This window comes from Peromyscus californicus, unplaced genomic scaffold (assembly GCF_007827085.1).
Source record: "Peromyscus californicus insignis strain IS unplaced genomic scaffold, ASM782708v3 Scaffold_18__1_contigs__length_77618521, whole genome shotgun sequence".
Classification (NCBI taxonomy): domain Eukaryota; kingdom Metazoa; phylum Chordata; class Mammalia; order Rodentia; family Cricetidae; genus Peromyscus; species Peromyscus californicus.
In genome coordinates this window covers 9,027,927-9,050,859 of record NW_026294480.1, presented here as the reverse complement: position 1 = coordinate 9,050,859, position 22,933 = coordinate 9,027,927, and the positions used below count along the sequence as shown (strand labels likewise).

General features: G+C 41.2%; 1 protein-coding gene across 8 annotated transcripts in view; it reads left to right on the top strand.

The window, feature by feature from the left end:
• The window catches only part of Ctnnd2 (catenin delta 2), an 863,700-nt gene that overhangs the window by 735,387 nt on the left and 105,380 nt on the right, over window positions 1-22,933 (top strand). For all 8 annotated transcript variants that reach the window (XM_052743025.1, XM_052743021.1, XM_052743024.1 and 5 more), the window contains one exon: window positions 17,049-17,222. In XM_052743025.1, the coding sequence (XP_052598985.1) occupies window positions 17,049-17,222 (174 nt within the window). The remainder of the gene's footprint in view (window positions 1-17,048; window positions 17,223-22,933) is intronic.

Here is a 22,933-nt window from a genome sequence, read left to right as displayed (position 1 = left end):
CTGCACAGTGAAGGCCAGGAGGCAGCAATCCTCAGGCTGCTGGTGAGAACAGCCTTCCATCTGGTCCCCGGGGTCGCTGGGATCTAAAAGCCCTCACATTCAGTGCCTCTAGGACAAGACATGGTGGAGTGGCCCATCTGCAAACAGCTGAGAAGCCTGCACTGGAGTAGACTGTTTCCAGACACTGCACCTGTCCGATGGACACCAACCCTCAACTCTGCACAGCATGTCCACCTTCCCGCAGATGTGAAAGTCTCACATTCAGTGTCCTTCTCTGGACACCGAGGTCACATAGCTAGCTTTTCCTGGACACTGTAATAATGCTTCCAATTGACGAGAGTTTTGTCAACCCATGACCTCATTGAACTGAAGAAGTGTCTGCTAAAGAGAGATAAGGGCCCATAGCCATCTCTGTAGCTAAATTTTGAATCCAAGATGATAGATTTGTTTGCCAATGTATTTGTTCAGACAATAGTGCAATATCCTAAGTGATGTGGGAAATAGTTTTACTTCAAGTGGAGTTTAAAGAAAGTGTTGTCCTTAGAGTAAGGATGAACAGGAATGCCCTTTAAATCTCATTCCTAAGTTTATCTGGAAGGCCTCAGTATCTAAAGTCCATAGCTGTGAGTATCAGCTCTATGCAGCTCCTGAGTGATTCCCAGGTACTTCCCACAACTTCCCCTGTCCTACTTACCCATGCCTCTGAAAGGGCCATGCCTTGGGCAGAGCCTTCCCACTCTGGGCAGAGCCTTCCCACTCTGGGATCTGATCCCTAGTTCTGCCTTTTCCTCTGTCACAAGTAAGAGCTTTGCACCTCTAATCTTCTTCCTGAATGGATTGAAGGACTGAACTGTGATTAACGCAGCTACGTAATGCCCTCCCACCACAGGGTTGCAAAGGGCATCTCATCCGTGTTCACTGACTATTTTAATGCTGGCATTATACTAGCTGCCATGTCAACCTTCAGTATTGTTTTAGGAGATCAGAGAGCCAGAAAATACAGTTCTGCACGTTCTCCCTTTGAGCCAACTAAAACAGGAACTTACGAAGATACAGTGGGTTCCCCTTGTGTGTAGCCATGTTCTGTGACCACACTGCTTTCCCCTGGAAATAGCATCCATGGCATAAAGGTACAGAGAAGAAAGCATCTCTCACCACCATAGGAATGTGCTGGGAAAGCCCCAAAGGCTGGACCACCTAGACGAACCAGGTAACTCTGGAAGGCACATTCAGGAAACAACTCTAAAATGTCAGTATTAACAGGAGGAGCTTTTCCCTGACGTTGCTCCCTGACGTCTGGCTTCACCCCAGGTTTAAGGAGCTACTCCCTTGCCTGAGCCTCTGGTCAGACCCTAGTGTCTCACTTCATAAAATCCTGACCTAACACAGAACAGTCCAAACTCTGCCCAGATGTCCCTTATGAAGTCTTGGATGACAGAAGGGACCAGTGTTGATTGGGCTCAGAGAAATGAGTAACCAGAAGAGAAGGAACATTGTGGGCCTCACCCAATCACAGCCCTTCTGTCAGGGTGTAAGCCTTCTAGTGAAGCTCTGAGAAGGACTTCGCAGGATTCACACTGTGCTTGTAGCCACATCCTATGATAATTTTCAACTTTTCAACTTTGAATGTGATAAAACTAGTCATAGGTTTTGCCAAAAGTCAACTTAAAATGGTTTATGCTTCATTGCTCCCATTTTTTCTAAGAATTTTCTTGAAGAATGTTTTGCTGAAACCTCCAAAAGTTAAAATGCTGTGGAATGATGTTGTCTACAAAGACTCTTCAAACTTAAATAGCAACCAAATCATAAATTTTTTTGGTTTGTTTGTTTTTGTGCTTGATTGGTTGGTTGGTTGGTTTTGGGCTTTTTTGTTGTTGTTGTTGTTGTTTTCTAGATTTTCACCATGAGCTAAATATATACAAAAACTATTTGGAAGTTCCAAACATTCAATGTCAAACTTAATTGGGGGTGCAAACTGACAACTGTGCTGGCTTGGAAAACCATTTGGTGTAATTTGTCCATTTCAATATCGTGTTTGAATAGTCAGAGGTGAAAACCATTTGCAGTTACAGACTGGTGGGAAAAAACAGGGGTGAAGATCCAAAGACTGTAAACAGGGTGACGGCAGAATCTGAGATAAATGAGTGATGCAGGCAAGGTTCTGTGGACTCCATGCTTTCTGCAGGGAGAGAACTCTGGTCTGTGGTGCTACCTGCTGGGGAAGAGTGATGCTGGGGCCAGTCCAGCTTCTACAGGTTAGACTAAGAAGTGATTTCCCTGGCCATGCCCTGTAGTGCTTTGCACATAGGGGATGAGGCCACCATTTGGAAACAGGAGTGAAGGAGCCTACAGAAATTAGAGGCAGGATCCAGGACCCCAGTTCATCACCCTTACCAGGTCACAGCAGGCTGAGCAATGCAGATACCCCAAGGCCTCTGTAGGACAAAGCATAGTTGTCTTCTCTGACTCCAGACCAGCAGATCACCAATGACCACTTAGCAATATCATTTAAAAGTAGTGCTCAAGCTGGGTGCCTGGGGTACACACCTGCAATCCCAACAATCAGGAGCCTAAGGCAGGAGGATAGTCATGAGTTCAAATACAGCCTAGCCTCATTGTAAGACACTGTTTCTAAATTAACAAATTTGCCTAGAAGCATTCAGAGAGTTCTACATATATAGCTTTAAATATGATCAAAATACCATCTGACCCTGGGATCTCTACCACCCCAAAGTCAGGAGTTGGCTGTGCCTTGCTTCTGCTCTTAGCTGCTGTGTATGCTGGACAAGCGCTCAGTGCCAGCCACACCACCACCCCTCAAACCTGGGTTTTTAAGGAGTATTTAGTGGTTTGAAGGAAATACATAATACAAGCTTTAAAAGTGGTAGAAAGCATTTGTGTATACAAATGTAGATGTATAGATGACAAAGATACAGATGAACCTTCCTCAATTTCATGATATGTGTTTCATATGAACAATGAAATGTATGTGTATGCAAAATAGTCTAGAAAAATACAATGGGTTCCAATATCACCTGGTTCTGATCATACTCAGTAACATCGTTTACAAGTAATGTTCAAGCCAGATGCCTGTGGTACACACCTGTAATCCCAACAATCAGGAACCTGTAGCAGGAGGATTGCCATGAGTTCAAATACAGCCTAGCCCCATCAGAAGACCCTGTCTCTAAACAAAACCAAGATGTTGGGATATTGTTCAGCTATAGAAAATTGCCCAGCAGGCATAAGGACCCAGGTCTGATTCCCAACACTGCAATATATTTATAATTGCAAAAGGTTCTGGGTAGTGAATTCCTTGTATTACTATAAAAATGCATGACTCTTTTCCTCTTATATTTAAGATGCCTCAGAGAGAGGTGGAAAGGCCTATATAAAACCAAAGGATTTGTATTCACAACACAGATCTCCCACTACAGAGGAACCAGACAGTGACCAGGAAGCCAGATCAGGACATCACAATTGGTTTAATGATGGGGTCCTAGTGCCTGCTGTATTCTAGACACTTGCATCCACCCCTAAATTTGGCTTTAATGGCCAAGCACGGTAATGCCCTCCTTTTTTTAATTTAAAAAAATTTTTTAATTTTACATGCTATCCCCAGTCCCCCCTCCCTCCCCTTTTCCCACCCTCCTACCCCCAATCTCACCCCCCCATCTACTCCTCAGAGGGGGTAAGACTTCCCTTGGGTAGTCAGCAAAGACTGGCATACCAAGTTGAGGCAGGGCCTAGCCCCTCCCCACTGCATCAAGGCTGAGCAAGGTACCCCACTGTAGGAAATGGGCTCCAAAATGCCAGTTCATGCACCAGGGATAAGTCCTGGTAGTGCATTCCTTTAATCACAGCACTTGGGAGGCAGAGGCAAGTGGGTCTCTGTGTTTGAGGCCAGCCTGGTCTACACAGCAAGTTCCAGGCCAGCCAAGGCTACATAGTGATATACTGTCTCAAAAAAAAAAATGTATTTTGAACCTTAGAAGAACCTATACCATTCTGCAGGTCAGGTTTAGTTATAAGATAAAAATCTCAGAAATGTTTCCTTGAGTTCCTTGATAGGGCTAGTTCAGGAAAATGTATACCATGAAGGTTATGTCACATTCTTGCTTTCATTTAATTAAGTGATTGCTATGGAAGCATACCTGAACTATTGCTCTGAGTACGAACCTATGTGAAAAATGTGTGCTTTGCCCTCTCCTATAAAAGCTCTTGGCAGCTAACTCTACTCAGTGTCTGTTGCTGAACCAAAAAGCCCAAAGTCCCTGGTATCCCTTTCTGGAAAAAACTTCCCCAAATGACAACTCGTCAGGATTCTCTCTGCCCCAAAGTACAGTTTGTGATGACAGTCTAGCCTCTCAGGGCAATGGAGAAACCTGAAAAAGTAAAAGACAAAATTAATATATTTCCTCTTTTGCACCTATTGTACAAAGAAGCCCTTTGGGGTTTGTTTTTCAACTTGGCACATGACCAAGGACCTGATACCAGTGCACTGATGGGTTCTGCTCCATCATAGCTGAAGGGTCACACTATACTGTCCTACTCTTGGCTGTAGGCCAGGCAGACCTAGGCCTCACTCAGCATGAGCCTGACACTGGGAAAAACTGCTGAGATAAAAACAAGCAGAAACAACAGAGTCCTCTAGAGCTTAGATCCCCTGTCGCGTGAGTCGCCAGGAAGCCCTCCTCTCAAAGAGATGAAAAGTCAGGTATGTGTTCAGATGAGTGACAGGAAATTGATCGGGTTCCAAACATGATTCTGACCCATTGTTTTAAACAGGATAGATTTTTCTGCTGCGATCATCTTCGTCGCATGGTCTGGTGCATCATTATCACTGTAAGAGATAATATTTTGCTTCTTGCAGAGTTCCTTCCTCGGTTATAGATGCTAAATGCTTAGATTAGTGAAAAGTTTCATCTGTGAAACTCTCCTTGGCATTGCTTCACTACATCACTGCAAGAATGACTCCTCACAGCCAAATGAAACCTCAGTTCCACTCTTCCAGAGCAACCCCGTGTAAAAATTGCCTGCTGGTCCCTAGTCTACTCCATCTCTTCATTTAGTTAGACTTCTCTCATAGTCTCTGGAATTGGATGCATCAGTGGGTCCTACCGAGGGTGGATAGAAGGTCTGTATGGATCTTTTTTCTATATGTGACTTTCAGGCCAACACCTGGCACCAGCTGTGCTATATGGCCATTGAGGTGTAGCCTCTGGTACCTCTAGGTCTTGTTTAAAGTGGGTGTTCACAGCCAGGATGTGTCCAGTCTCATTTTTTTCTTTCCTGAAGAGATTTTGTCTCAAAGTGGCTGTGAGATGGTAAATCCCACAATCTGCTCTTTCTTGGATTTCATCTTCTCTGCATATCACATTGACAATCAGCATCTAGAATTATCAAGAAACCTAATCTAATACACATTCTACATTAACATCATTTAAGAGCTTAGAATATGTAGACTGAGAAGATGACTCAGTCAATAAAGTACTGAATTCTCTCTCTGAAATCTGTGTAAAATAAGAAGCTGAACATGGCAGTGTGTCCTTCCCATCCCAGCACTAGGGATGGGGATATGGGACCCCTAGATTACTTACATGTTCTTCTGGTTAGAACGACAATGTCTAAAAAAAATTAAAAGATGGTTTGTGCCTTAAGAACAACATCTGATGTTATCCTCTGGTCTACATAAATGCACACACATCCAACCCAAATATACAAGTCCACACATATGAGCACACACACTCAGGTACACACATAAATACATACATATATGCATATACACATAACTTAGATTTTGCATGTGTGTACATGTGTGTCAAAGGATCCTTGCAAACACTGTTTTAGATCATGCTGGAATAAAGGAATACTTTGACCTCGAGGGATTATCATAGCATTCTTGAATGCTACCATGTACCCCATAACCTTCTACAATTTTCTTCAATCTTTCAGATTTTAGTACAGGGCTCCAGTCTTTTGGAAGCCCATTAAGTCATGTGTATGATATTGGCCTGAAAATGAGACTCTGATACTAGATAGTGTGCAATATCTTCAGGCACAAATATAAATTTTGTTACTCGTTCAAAATGTTACATTGGAGACTTGAATTCATTTGGCAGTGTTTCCTACCAGACAAAGCAAATGTTAATTATGAAAAGAAATCCAAGTGGCTTCCACCTCTTGATTCTGTATCCACAGATGCAACCAACTATAGACAGAATACTCAGAGGAAAAAAAAAAAAGTCTGTTCTAAACATCTTCAGACTCTTGTAGTTATTCTTGAAATAATGCAGTATAGCAGCTATGTTCACATAAGTTACACAATGTTATATACATCTAGAGACGATTTAAAGCAGACAGTTGGGCACAGGTTATATGCAAACACAGCACTATTTTTGTGTGGGAATTTGAGCATGGATTTTGGTATCTGCTGAGGGCCTTGGAACAAATACCCCCCAAAACCACTAAAAGATGACTGCATATATACCCATCATGTGTAAATAGTATATAGGCAAAATAGAAACATACTACAAGAAGAAATACACATGCATACACAGCATCCTTGCCTGTGGGAACAAGTTTAATGTTCATACATCTGTTGTTTGGTTGGGTGCAGACACATAGATTCTTCTAGCAAATCTTTCCCACTGCTGCAGACCACCACCCTACAACTGTGAGGAGCAGATGCTTTATATCTTTCAGAGCTCTTATCTTTAGGAGACAGAGCCCCTCTTCTTGGTCCAAGAGCTCTTCACATCCGTAGTCCATAAGCAGAAACAGACAAAGAAAACAAGCCTTTCTTTCCCTTTACACATATCACCAATCTCCAGGTGGCCTGTGCTTCACAGCAGCACCATAGCTGCCTGGGGTTCTGCAAAGTAGAGTGCTGCCCTAGAACCTCCTGGATCCTCTGTAAAGTACCCTTCTGCATGGCCTTAATGAACACCAAGGGATACAATGGCATATTAAGTCGGTCCAGTGAGAGATCTCTCTGAGAAAAGTATCCTTGTTCAAATTGTGTAGCAGTACCTGCACATGGTAGTCATAGTAGATCTTTTATTCATTTCATTGTTCATAAACTTGCTGCAAAGAATGCAGCCCCTTCTTACAGGCACTCAGGCGACCTCTCCTCTACCTGCCTTGGCCCCTCTGTGATGGGGAGAAGTGTAGGGAAAGCCCGCTGTTCTACTGCCAACCACTTATCACCTGATACAGCATGGCCTGTCTCCTTCCTGGCAAATAGCCCTTTAGTCTGGGAAGCAGAAAAGCTACTGAAAATTCCATCCTGGACTCATGCCATGGTGTGCTGACCCAAGCCTTTGCTTATAGAAAATTTGGGTTGCTTCCACATTTTCATTGATGTAAACTATAGTAAACATTTGTGTAGTCAAATCTCACCTAGCTCTTTAGTTACTTCTTAAAGATTGATTCTCCACCATGAAACATCTAGACCAAATGAATGTCTTAGGACTTTGGATACACAAACCAATGTTTATATTTTTGCATGTGTATGGCATATGTAAAATATGATTGTGTTCAAATGTAAATATACGTGTGTGTGTATGAGTGTGTGCACACACGCATGTGGAGGCCACAGGTTCCTCCATTGCACACCCCATTTAGACAGGGTTTCTCACTGTACTGTAGCTTAACCATTTGACAAGATCAATGGAGTCAGCCAATCCCAGACATCCTTTTGTCATTGCCTCCCATGTGTGGGGATTGCAAGTGGATGCCACTATGCCTGGCTTTTTTCAGTGGGTGCTGGGTTCCCAAACTGAAGTTCTCATGTTTGAACATGCTGACTGAGCCCCCCAGTATTTGTCTTGATTACTCTGCAAGTGATAATTTAAACAGATGAATTTGGTTTTACATAGATAATCACCTAGCGACTGTGTCCTTTGTGACACTATTGGTGACCTTAAATTTTCATGTCTTAATGTCACAGTAGCTGCCTTCTTTCCAGACAGTTTTCTTTTTATTAGTAACCAAGGTTTTATTTTGCTGCTTAATCCCACTTCCTTTCTGGCCATCTGCTGCTTTCTGTCACTCCTGCTGCCAGCTGCAGCCTTGTCTCACTCCACTCTCACCCCACCATATGCTGGGATCTTGTTGACTTAAGACACTGTATTCAGTGTCGCAGAAGCAGCACATGGCACATTCCCATGAAGATTGGCTGGCTGCACAGTCCCATTGTTTCCGTCCATGCCTGAGATTCTTCTCCTTCTTCATCACCTCTAATAGCACCTCAAAGGCATTGTTTAAGCTCAGGGAGTTCACAGACTGAAAAATGCATCTTGATTGAATTTGCTTAGTTTTACCGCCAAGACTATTGGACCAGGGTTTCTGGGTCTAGCACTGAAAACATTTTATATCGGATAATCCTCTATGTTGGGTCTGTCCTGTGCATTAGTGTTTGTCAGCATCCCTAGGCTCGACAGGTAGATGCCAGTAGCGCCTCTTCCACCAGCTCTAACAACCAAAACCCCTTCCAGATATTGCCTGTTGCCCCTTTGAAAGGGACAACTCTCCAGGGAGCAAGACCATCTGAGTCACCAAACAGATAACCAAGACAATAGTTATCAGAAAGATATTAACATGCCAGAGACAGTGCCTCTGTAGATAGCAGACTTTAGGTTCCCCTAGGCTAGGATGGGAAGGCTGGAGCAGGAGAAGAATTCAGGATAAAAACAGTGCCACTCCAATGGTTTCAACACAGTGATGTGAAAAAGGGTACAGATGATTCCAGTAAGGCTGAGCTGCCCTGGTAACACACCTATCCTGAGGATCTACCGCCCAGTCCCCAGGGCTATCCCCAGGGCTATCTTGGGATGCCTTTGTCCTGCTACTTTGTAGCAAAAGCCCCCTATGTTGTCTCCTTGACACAAGTGTTCAGTCTCTGGAGAGCCTAAAGACAATGCAGTGTCTGGCAAATGCAGCTGACTAGCCCCATCAACTCCGCCCAGCCTCAGCTGAATGCTCTGTGGCCTCTGTACAGCATTTGCAGAAATCCACACAACTGAGCTACCCTCACTTTTGGAATTCCCAAAAGACAGCATGAAATATCCTTTCCCTTCTGGCTTACAGCTAGAGTTTTTAAATCCCTACCCCTGCCATCTTTCTCCCACCACACCCCCATCCCCAAAAGGCTGGGGGTGGTGAAGAATATACCCTGAAGGCGAAAAATCATTTTGTGCTCTTCAGATCATACCTCACAACATGAGGATTAGGGAACGTGGGGTTAGACTGTTACTCTTGGAGGCATTGTATCCAGGCTGCAGCCCAATGAAATCAAACCCAGCTTGAGAAAAGATCCTGCATACTAACCTGCTTTGTCTTCCTACATTTTACAGCCTGTGGCTTCCCCAGGAAGGAAAAAATGGGATCTTAAGTCAGACTGTTCCCCATTGCTGCGAATTCACTCCCTTTACCGTGCAGCAGCAATTCCTGTCTCATTTGTTCTTTAGTTCACTGGAATTCCTTTAGGTAGAGTTTGCCTGCGCACATACAATGGCTGTGGTTGTCCCTAATTGGCCAAGAAATCTAGGAACTATGGATACATTCTGCTGGTAAGGCTGACCTTTGCTGTCTGTGTCCCTAAGGTACAACTCACCAAGAAAACGTATTTTCAGAGCATCAGTTTAACTGGCTGAGACTAGAGTAAGGCCATTGGCACTCTAGGCGGAAGAAGCCAGTCTCCTGATACTTCTCCTTTGGTGGAAATCCTTCGACCAGTGTAATCAGTGGGTTTTATTTGTTAGCAAGTCAGTGGTACACAGCCTAGGGCATGTGAGACCAGACAGGGAGGACATTGAGAGCTGGTAAAGGAGAGCTGAAATCATCCTGTACTTCTCCATATTCAGCATGAGCTTTGGGATTAATAAAGAGAATTATCCTGTGAGTCTTCTTAGGACCCTGTTTGCAAAGTCCCTTTGTAAATTGTATTACAATGTCACCTGGTTTTATTGGTTTCTGATTTTTATCCCTAAGTTATGTCTTTCTCTTCCTATAAAGGACAAATGACTTCAGTTCTTCAATCCTTAACCTAACTGTAGTAGAAACATTTTAAGTAGGATCCGAACCCAACAAGGAAACCAAAGAGAAGTGTAATAGTTTTTAATTGCCACTTGGTAATTGTACATACTTTGGGGTGCAGTGTGATATTCTAGTCCATACGAGCAGTTACAATAATTGCATCAGCATGGTTGACATATTCATCTCCTAAAGCATGTGTCATTTGTGTTGGAAACATTTAAACTCCTTCCTACCAGCTATTTTTAAAGCATTTTAAAATACATTTGCTTTTTTATTGAAAATAGGTGCTTTTCATACAACATATTCATACTCATTGGGTAGCTGAGGCTGGACTGCAACCTCATATCCTTCTGCCTTCAGCTCCCAAGTGGGGATTGCAGGCATGCACCACCATGCAAGCATCCCATGTACCACCAAGTCAACATCTCATGCACCACCAAGCCAGCATCCCATGCACCACCAAGCCAGCATCCCATGCACCACCAAGCCAGCATCCCATGCACCACCAAGCCAGCATCCCATGCACCACCAAGGCAGATCCGATGTACCACCATGCCAACATTTCATGCACCACCACACCAGCATTCCATGCACCATGCATCCCATGCACCACCACACCAGCACCTCTGGTGCTCTCACCCTGTTTTGTCCTATTCCAATTTGTTTGGGTTTGTTTTATCCTATTTTTCTTCTTCTTCTTTAGATGCCCATTTGTTTTCTAACAAGAAACAGAAGGGGTGTGGATTCTGATGGCGGGAAAATGATCTCTACTAGCTATTTTGAAGTAGACAATTACTTCTTGCTGGTTACTGTTACAGTGCTCTTGCTCCCTGGCAGTACCTGAGCGTATGTGACCCACCCCCTGATACCTGTCACTCTTGGGTTATTTTCTTCATAAGCACACATTTCTCCCAAGAGCCACCGTCACCCGCCCTCCTGCCGCCAGCCCTGCTCATAGTAAGCCAGTACATCCAAATGAACTAGTCAAGCAGCCTGTCATTCTCTCTTAAAAAGACAGAAAACAAAAACAAAAAACAGAAAACAAAAAAAAAAAAAAACTTCTGTGCATGATCATCTGATGGTTCTTGGGAAAGTACATGTTTTCAATACTTGGCGATTTTAAAGAGTACAGGTAATAAGTTACTTTCTGCTGATACACATCATGGAGTTGTATATTTGAAGCTGGTGGGGAAAGTGTTTGCAACATGTCACTGGGTGAGGCACACAACCCTCCATGTCCATTCAAAGTTTATTGCCAGCCTGTTCTCAAGAGTCCTTCATGGCAGAGAGGTCACTGTGCAGTTAACCAGTTCTCTAACTTGAAAGTTTGTTCATGCTTTAGAATGTTATCTTTTGAAAACAATCTCTGGTTATAACCTGCTTGATCCTTAACTTTATAAACTGTAAATACATGGGAAAAACCCTCTATTCCACTGAATTCCGGGATCTTTAGCTTGCAAAACATAAGGAAACCTGGTCTCAACGACAACAAAACACACACATTAAAAATAAAATGGTCACTTCTTCCTTCACCCAGTTTGTCACTTTTTAGAAATGTTAGATGTATCATATATTTAAATTTACATGTGATACATTTCCATTATTGTAAAAAGCTGTATACCCTACAGTTACCCATACATCCTTACCCAGAAATAGATTAGCATTAATAGTTTGTTCCACTTCTGTGGGGTGGGGATTTTCATTTGGAATTCTGTTCAATCTATATATTGTTTTTGATGGAAATTTCACTTCACAATATTAATTATACCAATCCATGAGCATGGGAGGTATTTCTCTAGTCTGGCGTCTGCCTCAATCTTTTCAGACAGGTATTTCCATTGTAAAGGTTTTTCACCTCCTTGGTTAAGTTTATTGTCCAATATTTTTTAGAAGCTATTATGAAAGGGGGTGTTTTTCTACTCATTATCTCTCTCTCTCAGGGTAATTTCTTTTTATTAGAATATAAAAAGGCTACTGACTTTTGTAAGTTGATTTTGTATCCTGCCACTTAATTTTTTTTACTCCTAAAATTCATCTGGAACCACAAAAGACCCCAGATAGTCATAGTGGTCCTGAGCAGAAAGAACAATGCAGATGGGTCACCATTCTAGATTCCATGACACACTGCAGAGCCGTGGTGATAAAAATCGCACGGTACTGGTACAAAAACACACAGGTAGACCAATAGAAAAAACAGAAAACCCAAACATAAATGTGCATATTTGCAGCTATCTGATATTTGACAAAGATGCTAAAAATGAATACACACTGATGAAAAAGACAGCATCTTCATCAAATGGATGCTGAGAAAACTGGAGGTCCACATGCATAAGAATGAAATTAAGACCCATATCTGTCACCCTACACAAAGATCAATTCCAAATATATCAAAGATCTTTATGATATACGTGCAAGTGCTAGAAGAAACATAAGCAGTACCCTACACAATATAGGCATAAGAAATAGAATTCCATTTGTTCAGGAATTAAAGCCAATGATTAACAAATGGGACCTCATAAAACTTCCATACGGCAAAGAAAGCACTCTGCCAAGTGGAGAAGAAACCTACAGAGTGGGAGAAAATTCTCATAACTCTGCATGTGATGGGGGATTGATACCCTGAATCAACAAATGAAAAACAAAATCAAGAAAACAAACAACTGAATTTTAAAGCTTGGGATATAGATCTGAACAAAGAATTCACAAAAGAAGGAATAAAAATGGGTAAGAAATATCTTTAAAAGTGTTCAGCATCCTTAGCAATTGGAGAAATATAAATTATAACTACTTTGAGATTTCATCTTACTCCAGTCAGAAAGGCTATTGGAAGGAGGAAGTAGAGGAGAGAAATGATGTCCATACAGTACTAATATCTGAAAAATTTTTATTACTACTGTATATCACCATATGGTCTATTTTTAGCTTCATAAGAATTTTCCAAACTGATTTCCATAATGCCTGATCCAGTTTGTAATCACAACAATAAATGATGGTTCCCCCTTCCTCCACCTACCTGTCAGCATTTGCTGTTTATATGTAGAGATATGAACACCCCCCCCCCCCCCCCCCCCGTTACTGAAGACACTATACACTTTGGACACAGGACTTGGAGAAGTTAGTGGAACTGACCCAAAAGGCTCCTTTCTGTGGACTGACTCTCATAGTATCTAAAGCCAAAAGCAAATCAGTAGACCTACCCAGCTGTAAAGGATGTGAACCACAACAATGAGCAGCATGGCAAGATGACCATGAGGGTACAGTAGTGGCACTTATATCTTACAAGTCACCAACAATTGTCTAATTGGACTTACAACCTGTTCAATGGGAGGAAATGCACACCTAGTCCTGTAAACCTACCCAACTACCCATGGCTGGTGAGGTGACGGGCCCTGAACGAAAGCCTATTACTGTCTCTTTCCTAATCAGTTTAATTTCTAACTTCACTCTGAACACTTTTTATACCCAGAGATAAATGTAGATCTCACCCATTATCAAAAAAGGAAGCTCTTTTTTTTCGGCAGATAGAAACCATTGCAGAAATCCACAACTTGTCGAAATACAGAGAACAAGTGACTGTGGGTACCCAAATCCACTGGATACAAACACAGCACACTTCTACACCTAAGGTTCAGGAAATACTGTAGAAAATGGTACAGAAAGATTGTAAGAACCAGAAGACTAGAGCATCTGCTGGGGGATACTGTCAGCTGTATACTACAGGGATGCTATACCTATAAAATCTCGAAAATTGTCAACTAAACAAGACCAGCACCAGTTGACATGGATGGAAGGCGTCTCTCAAGACCTCACCCCTGGATGAAGAGCTCCAGGCCATTAATGGCTGTTGAGAGAGAGAAAAGATCAGTCTTCTCCCAGGACAAGTCCCCTGATTAGTTATTTAATTCCAAGCAGTCATCCCTAAACACATACACATATGAGCAATACTAAATGGACTCAACGGCATGTATTCATTCATAGATACTCAACAATATTAATTGAAGAAGAAAAAGGTCATGAGTTTGAGAGGGAATTGGGGGGACATGGGAGGAGTTGGAGAGGGAAAAGATGTAGAAATGATGTAAATACAGTGCTCATGTATGAAATTCTAAAGAAAATAAAAACTAAACTGTTACTCCATATAGGATAGTTTCACCTGCATCCTGCACCCATTAAATCCACACCACCATTGACCTATACGCTGTTGATGTCGATTAGCTGGCTCAACCAGGTTGGGCAAATTGACACAGTCCTTAAAGAATGCTTCCAACTGTTTTTTAATGGAAAATTGATGCTTTCCCTTTGATTAACTCAATAAAAGTTTGGAGAAAGTGCCCAGATAAAGGTCAGTTACATTGACTAGCTTTGAAATGGTTCTTTTTCTTTAGTATTAACATGTGTGGGTTTCATCAACTTTCTGAAATAGCAAAGATTCCCCTTTGAACTCCAGCCCCTGGTCACCATCAAAGATTATCCACATTCACATCAGTTGTTCTTTCATTCCCTCAGATTCCCTCTGAAGCTGTTAAGAAATGATTGTAATAAAAGGTATTTAAGGCTTGCAGAGATGACATGTCAGAGCAGAGGAAAATTGCCTAGTGATCTAATCATTTGTCCTGCTTTATAGAGTCGAAGTTAGGAAAAGGAGAACAAGATGAATCCCAGCCAAAGAGAATGCAGCTGTCGTCCGCATACATATCAGCTGCCACACTCCATAGCAAGCATTCCAACATATCTTCCTTCCATATGTGTGTGGCTGTCCTGTTAGTTCTGACAGAGGCAAAGCTAGTCCAGGCTCAGCTGAAATCTTATGTTCTGATTTCTGTGACTACTATTAGACTTTTATGTGAAAAGGATAACTTGAAATGTTCTAAGAGATGACAGACTAGAAAATCAAACAAACAAAAGACAAATGAAATCTTTGTCTATGTCTTGTACTCGCAGATAGATGCGCTCTGCCAGACTGGGTTCTTGCTCATCATTGGAGCAGACCCAGCTACAAAATGACTGTTCTTTCCCGGGTGCTGTCTGTCTCTTCATTACAACAAGCTAGTTTCAGATAACAAGCCAGGATCAGTGTGGCAGGGCTAGGTTGCTTTCCTCGTAATTTTTAAAAGGCACAGACTTTGCCTTCTGTGGGTGGCTGTTCACAGACGCAGAGGCGTCCTGAAGTAGTCAAGATGATATTTTGATGAAAAGAACAAGAAGCCAAAAGTGCCCTGATTATAAAGTTGAAATTGGGTGTCACACTAATTAGGAATGACCTTTTATGGCTTAGCCGCCATCCATCTGTGGGATGTCATTCATTGCTAAGCCGCAGCCTTGACTTAAACCAAGCTACAACATAACTGAGGGAGACAAGACAGGACTGCTTTATCTTGGCAAATAATGACATTCTTGAAACTATTGTGGGCAGTTAAATAACTTTAAAGTCCCTCTCACAACATTTCCGTTTTTATGCAGCAAGGATACAAGGCAAACCTGCATCTTCCACTGATGAAAACTTAAACACTTAATGAACTTATTCTGAAATATAATACTATATACACATATATGTATGTATATAAAATATATACAAGAACACTAAATATATATCAACTGTGTTTATTTTGGTGTACTTATTAAGGTACACATAAGCTAAATAGCTTAGCTTCTACTCCAAATTTGAAAGGAATTGCTTTGTCTATAAGTTATCTCAGGATTAATTGTATTTTTTTAATAATATATCTTATTTTGACCTATATTCCCTGCCTTTAGTAAGAAGATAAGCTTTATGTGATTAAAGATGAGTATCATTATTTTAATGTTATTTTTAAGAGTAAGAATGATAAAAGATTTGATATGCAAAAAATAGAATTGAATCATTTTATCAAAGCTTTCTTGTGATTATTATGGGCTTTTATAATGCATTTGCTTGGGATAAAACATTAACCCCCAGCTGGGCAGTGGTGGCGCACGCCTTTAATCCCAGCACTCGGGAGGCAGAGCCAGGTGGATCTCTGTGAGTTCGAGGCCAGCCTGGGCTACCAAGTGAGTTCCAGGAAAGGCGCAAAGCTACACGGAGAAACCCTGTCTCGAAAAACAAAAAACAAAAACAAAACATTAACCCCCACACTTACCTTTACTTTGTTCATTTAACTTTTATTGTTCCCATTTGTCCAAGAAGCCACAGTGCTCATGACTATCATTTTTAATGGTGAATCAGTATTTCTTTGTGAATATGAGCCACAATTTTTAAGTAATATACAGTTAGTTTTTAGTAACATATTCTCTTGTTATTTATTATATTTAACAGAGAACAAATTTAACTATCAGGGTGGCTGTAAGATCTAAATTTGCCAACTGGTGATGGTGCATGCCTTTAATTCTAGCACCAGGGAGTTCAAGGTCACCCTGGTCTACATAGTGAGCTCCAGGATAGCCAGGACTATATTTGCATATAGTTCACGTCAATGTATATACTAAATATACTAAATGTAACAATTTGCTCTCCATTGTACATGTTTACATGTTTGTTAGAAACAGCGATGGTTACCTACATCAAGCATAAGACATATGGAAACTTACCACAGTTGTGCAAAAGTTATCAACTTATACAAAATAAGTGAAAGTGTTGGGTTGGGTAGCTTGTAATATCTGTGCAGTGTCTGCTCTATGCCAGTGATAAAACATGTGACTTTGATCTTGCCATTCTTCTACTCCAAGAATTCGCATCTGTTTCCTCCCTTGCTCTCTCAGTTATGTTGGACTGCTTCCAAGAGCAGACCCCCTTCAAATGCTAGGTACAATCACTTGTGAGCATGCTCCAACCCCGTCCACCCTTGATCAAAAGTTCTGTCTCAAAAATAGCTCTCCAGTTTTTCTGTGGTCCCTAGACTGCTGACCCTCTCTGCTTCACTGATTTTCACCGAGCGCTGTCATGCCTGTTTTGTGTTTAGTGATTTGTATGGGAGGCGGTATCATGAAGCGTAAAGATGTTAAAGGTATTTACTCTCTCATTTTTCTTTCACCAGTGGGATGGAGTAGGACCTCTTCCAGACTGTGCAGAACCACCAAAAGGGATCCAGATGCTGTGGCACCCATCCATAGTCAAACCCTACCTCACACTGCTCTCTGAGTGCTCAAACCCAGACACGCTGGAAGGGGCAGCAGGCGCCCTGCAGAACTTGGCTGCAGGGAGCTGGAAGGTATGGCTAGTTCATTACAATACAAAAACAATCTGGAATTATGAGCAAGCCTTAAAAATGATACAAGTATAGGTTTGAAAAAAATTCAATTCTAATAAATATTTTTAAGACATTAAAGAAAAACCAATTATATTGAGCTGTGGGACTTAGAATGCCCTTAATTTTTTTTCTTCAGTACTCCAGTGTCCTTAAAGACCATTGTGAATGTAAAGGAATAGACATAAGTACAGCCAATGAAAACACTCTAAAATGCTTATCTTTTTACATGGATAGCTAACCTGCTTATCTTTCAGGAATTATTGTGATATGTTGATGCTTCAAAGCATTATTATTGACCATCAAGGGTGCTAAATCTAAACATCTTTTCTCAAAAGCCATGTGAACAGTATAGTACCGATTTCTGACCCTTAAAGCTAAGAATCCCTTGCATTTTAAAAGTACAGACCCACAGAAAGGAAACAGCAAGTGTATGACTGTAATGACCGGAAGGAGACCCCTTTCCTCCAAGGTGTTAAAAACCTATACTGCTCCTGATTGATTTTCATAAGAAATTGTCATCCCTTCATTTGGAGTAGAAAGGATTTGTTTTATTAAAACAGCCATGAGTATGTTTACTAACAGTTCCATGTACCTTGCTGAATAAAAAAGTATGGTCCCTGAGAAAGCTGAGGATATATGTGGAAAATGTCAAGAGAAGAGATCAAAAAGTTTTGAGTTTTCCCATCATGTTCCATCCATTTAACACCAGTGCCTGAATTTGGAATGTTCACAATCGCCTTTTTCCTTTGACATTCATTCTCTTCAAAAACACATTAGTGTTGACATGTAGAAACTTAATATTCAGAATCTCAGTGCTGGAGATGCACAGGACACCGTGCAGCTGCTACACACTCCTGCTCATACCTCCGGTGTCTGCCTTATCCCTCCCACTGATCTTTTCTTTCTGTTGCTGCAGCCTGAGCATTCGCATTTCCTTCTTTCTCACCCATGACATCCTAGCTCTCTGGGCCCAGCACGAATGAGTTCTCTTGAGGCTGCTGATGGTGGGTAAGCTCACCTCTTCTCTTAAAGACCTTAGGGATGAATAAAACTGATCATTTCATTCCCACCCATGAGACATCCTCGGTGTTTAAAGAATTCAGGTTGGGCTGGGTTGCAAGTAAAGTTGTCTCTTATTTTCAAGCAGAGATTGGAAGAAAAGTTTTAAAAGAAGAGTCATGCTCTTCAGAAGGCCAGCACATAGCATGCCATGGCTAGGACAGATATAATAATGGAAGCCATTCCTTTGAACTAACCGTCAGAGCTTACATTTCTCTAAGCTTTCATAGTCTCGGAAGCTTTGATTTAAATCACAGTTCAAACCTAGGCTGGCCCCATCTTTTCTGAGCCTGAGAAGACTGAGTAACGTCTAGCTGTCTTGTGTGTCACATGACCTCTTTAACGGAGGCCATTGTGACTGCCTCACTCTGCAGCGTGCAGGACCATCAAGGTACTAGATGCAAAAAATGGTAGAAGATGTAGTAGATTGAGTGGTTGTCTATCTGTGAGATCAAGAGCACTCACACACACACACACACAGAGTTCCCCTCCAGCTTCCCTTCCTCAATGTGCTAACTGAATAAGCATGAGAAAGTGGGTTCTGGGGTGAACCTGACCTGAGGCATGAAGATTTACATGACAGCAAATCACATAGACTATTTTAAGATACAATTTTAAGTAAATTATTGTATTTGTCCACATGCTTTTCTATTTTTATCATTTTTCATGTTCCTTAAGAAATTCTTATGTCCTTAAGACAATTTAAAAGTAAAGAAATGTCTTAGACACTACAAGATTTTGAATGTAAAGATTTTAACTTAAATTCTGTGTTTCATGCATTCTAAAAGTTAAGGGGAGATATGCAGATGACCTGAGTCAAACCTCAGGAGTCTTGAAAGTAATGTCTGAAATTGAAACTACATAGAATAGAATGAATGGCAGACTAAATGATGCAAAAGGAGAAAAAAATCAGTGGACTTGAAGACAGTGTACGAAGCTATTGAAAATGAGACATTCCGAGAAGAGAAACAATGTAGGCATAGCTGTGCTGAAGTAGGCTGGTGTACTGATTGAAGAGGGCGAGGAAGGGGGCAGAGAATAGTCAAATAAAGTGAGCACTTTTCATACTGAATGAAAATCATACATTTATATATCAAGGTAGTTAGGAAACTCCAAGCACAAAAATCAAAAAAACAAAAACAAAAACAAAAACAAAAAAAAACCCAAGAAGGAAACTATGCAAAGAACATTGTAAGCAAATTGTTACAAGCTAGTAATAGAGAGAAAATGTTAAAAGTATACAGAGGAAAGAGAATTGTTATGCAAAGCACTGCACTGTGTCTAAGGCCAGCATACAGTGTCACCAGACATCCATTCATTCATAATGTATGGCCTTGCTGAGCCTTGTAGGAGGGGGTGTGGTCCATGAGGCCCTGAACAACTGAAGCCAGGATGTACTTGTCTCCTTGTGCTCTACTGACGGGTCTGTGCTTGGATTAGCAGTTCCCAAACACTAGCGCTTAGCCCCAGCAGCATCTGTGCATACATCTCTATACACAGCTACCAGTTTGACTCCTAGGATATCAGTAAGACATTTAGAGCACAAATTACTCCCGCAGCCATCTTTAGAGGGTCACACTTCAGGACTCTTCATTTGATTTTGATTATTTGATTCTGATAGCAACATGCTTTGTTATCCCCCCTCCCATGTGTATGTCAGTCTGTCACAGCACATATGTGGAGATCAGATGACCACTTACAAGAGTTGATTCTCTCCTTCCACCATGTGGGTCCCAGAGATTGAATGTGGGTCCTTGGGATTGGCACAAGTGCCTTTACTCAGTGAGTCACCTCAGCAGCCTATGGCGTGCCTTCACTCATTCAGTCATCATCTCAGCAGCCTATGACGTGCCTTTGCTCATTCAGTCACCTCATCTCAGCAGCCTATGGCATGTCTTTGCTCAGTGAGTCATCTTAGCAGCCTATGGTGTGCTTGTTATGTAAAACTGATAGAGAGGAGTCACAGGAGAGTGACGGTTTCACCGGTGCCTAGGGTCAGCAATGCCCAGTAGTGCCTCCTGGGTCCACAGTATCTGCCTGAAATGTGGAATATTTTGTGTTACTTACCAGTCTCTGTGTCGTGTGGTAACCAGGGTAGTTTGGAGAGTTAATGAAAGATGTCTGAGTCATTAATTAGAAGGATAAAATGACAGGGTTTTAAAACTTTTGCAATCTTTATATTTTCAAATTCCTTCCTACTTTGGGTCATACAATGCAAGCAATGTAGGATGTGTGACATCACTCCACGTCTTCTGGCAATCACACCATGCTCCTCTCAGCACTTGAACCTGAACATTAGTTCAGCACAGTCCAAAGGACATTTGTTGACCAAATTTTCTGTTATCAATAAAGTAGAGATTAGTAAATGGATAGTTTAAGGACTACGACCATTGAACTTTTCAAGTCTATATTAGATTATGAACATGAGTTAGTAAATGCATGTGATAACTTTATAACCAGGCACAAATATGCACCATTAGAAATGCAACAGATATCCCAATGGCAAGGAGAAAAGGTAGAAAATGTAAATATAAGTATGCAAGAAAGAAAACTGCCAGAGATCATTCCAAGTACTGAGTGATTGTCAAAACATAGTCCCACTGTCATAAGGATGTCTAGTTGTTATTGGCTATTTCAGAAGATAGAATTTATAAAGATTTCTATCCCAGATGGACAAAGTAGAACATTGGCTCTTAGGGTGTCAATTTTACATAAACACCTGTTTCCTAACAACTCTAGAGGAATAAGTTGGTCCTCTGACACAGTAGAAGGCCTCTGAATAATGTTTCTGTGCATTTACAAATATGCACACCTACAGAGATCCTTACCATTCAATTCCACATGTGTATGTGGGAATCAGGCACTTCCCACCACCTACTATACACTTCATTTACTCTGTTATAGGAGAAAGGAGATGGAGGGTCCTTAGAGGAGATTAGAGAAGATGCTTATTATACCAAACAATGATATATCATTATAATCAAAGAGATTAATAAAGTCTAATATAAAAATCTGAACAGAAAAATCCTTACATGACAGAGATGGTCTTGGTCAAGGGAGATGGCTCAGTTGGTCAGTCACTTGCTGCGTTTGCTGAGTTCAAATTTCTAGAATCCAAATAAAAAGTCACTGCAATCCTAGGTTCTGGGAGATGGAGACAGGAAGATCCATGGGGCTTGCTTTCCAGCCAGTCTAGCCATGTTGATGAGCCCTGGGATCAGTGAACAATTCTGTCTCAAAAACTAAGGTGGAGAGTGACTGAGAAAGATGATGACTTCTAGCCTCTGCATGCACCTTCACACAAACATATGAAAGTATACAAATGCAGATAGCACACTCGCAAATGCAAAGATTGTTTTTTAAAAAAATTCATAAATAACCAAGGCTATGACAGCGACTTTCACATAGCACTACCCTCAGCAAGCTAGCGCTCTAAGAATGTGTTTTTATAGCAACTGTCAAATTTTAGTGGCATTTCTTAGTAGTCCTTAACTTTTTATGACCCAACAAAACAGAAATGAGGAGGTAAAACTGGAGAATTTTGCATGGAGAGAGCTCTTTATGGACCTCCTTGTCTGACACAATAACTTTCGTTTATGAGGAGAGCATGATCACTCTTTGGCTGTGACAAATTGACTAGCAAACTAGATCTTCCTAATGGCCCTTAACACTTTCGACACTTGAAAATGTTCATTACGTGGTTCATGAACAGCAGACAACGGCAGTGACATTATGGCAGAAACAAAGTGATAAATGTTTCTCAGAAGAGCATGGACTTTAGTTGCACTTTCCTTGTTCACAGACAGTGAATTTGTTTGTAGCAGAATATTAAAATGGGTGATCCAGTAACTTGAAGATTTCCAAAATGTGAACAAATGCTCTTTCAACTCCTGTTTGTAGATCCTTCCTATTCTAATTGAGGTTTATGAAAACTCAGGCTTTGAATTGTAGAAATATATGTGTAACGGCAGTGAAGCTCAACATTTACATAGCTTCAGTCTATTTCTACTAAAATGCGAATATTCTCTAGGAATATTATCAACCTAGTTATATTAAAAATAAAATAGAATAAAAATTGCATAGATAAGATCCCATATTTTATGAAGTGACATGATAACAACATAAATTTAAGGAGGAAGAAATAGAATCTCTGGCCAGATGGCCCAACTGAAGTTTTTTAAATGTAAGAGAACTCAGAAATTTGAGACATATCCTTAGAGAAAGACATGGCAGCCTGGAGGGGGACAGCGAGTTTAGCCTAATCTAGCAGCCACTGTGGCCTGTGAAAGAGAAGGAGAGGAGGTTGGTAGACTACAACAAAAAAAGCAAGACTCATGGTTCGGCATCTAAGATGGAGTGAGTTATCTTTCCCCTAGTTGATGGCACAAGCCAAAGCACAAAGACAAGTTGTAGGAAATTATTTTAAAAAATGGAACATGAAGTATCATGCCTGATAGATGAAAGTGAAAAAAAAAAAAAAAACTGTCCCAGAATGAGCACAGAGGCTGTCTGAAGGCTCTGCCTACATGGAGTGTTTGAGAAACAGTATATGAGATGAGTCCAAGATGCCAAAGATAAGGAGCAAGAGGTGAAGGACCAAGCCGAGGGCCAAC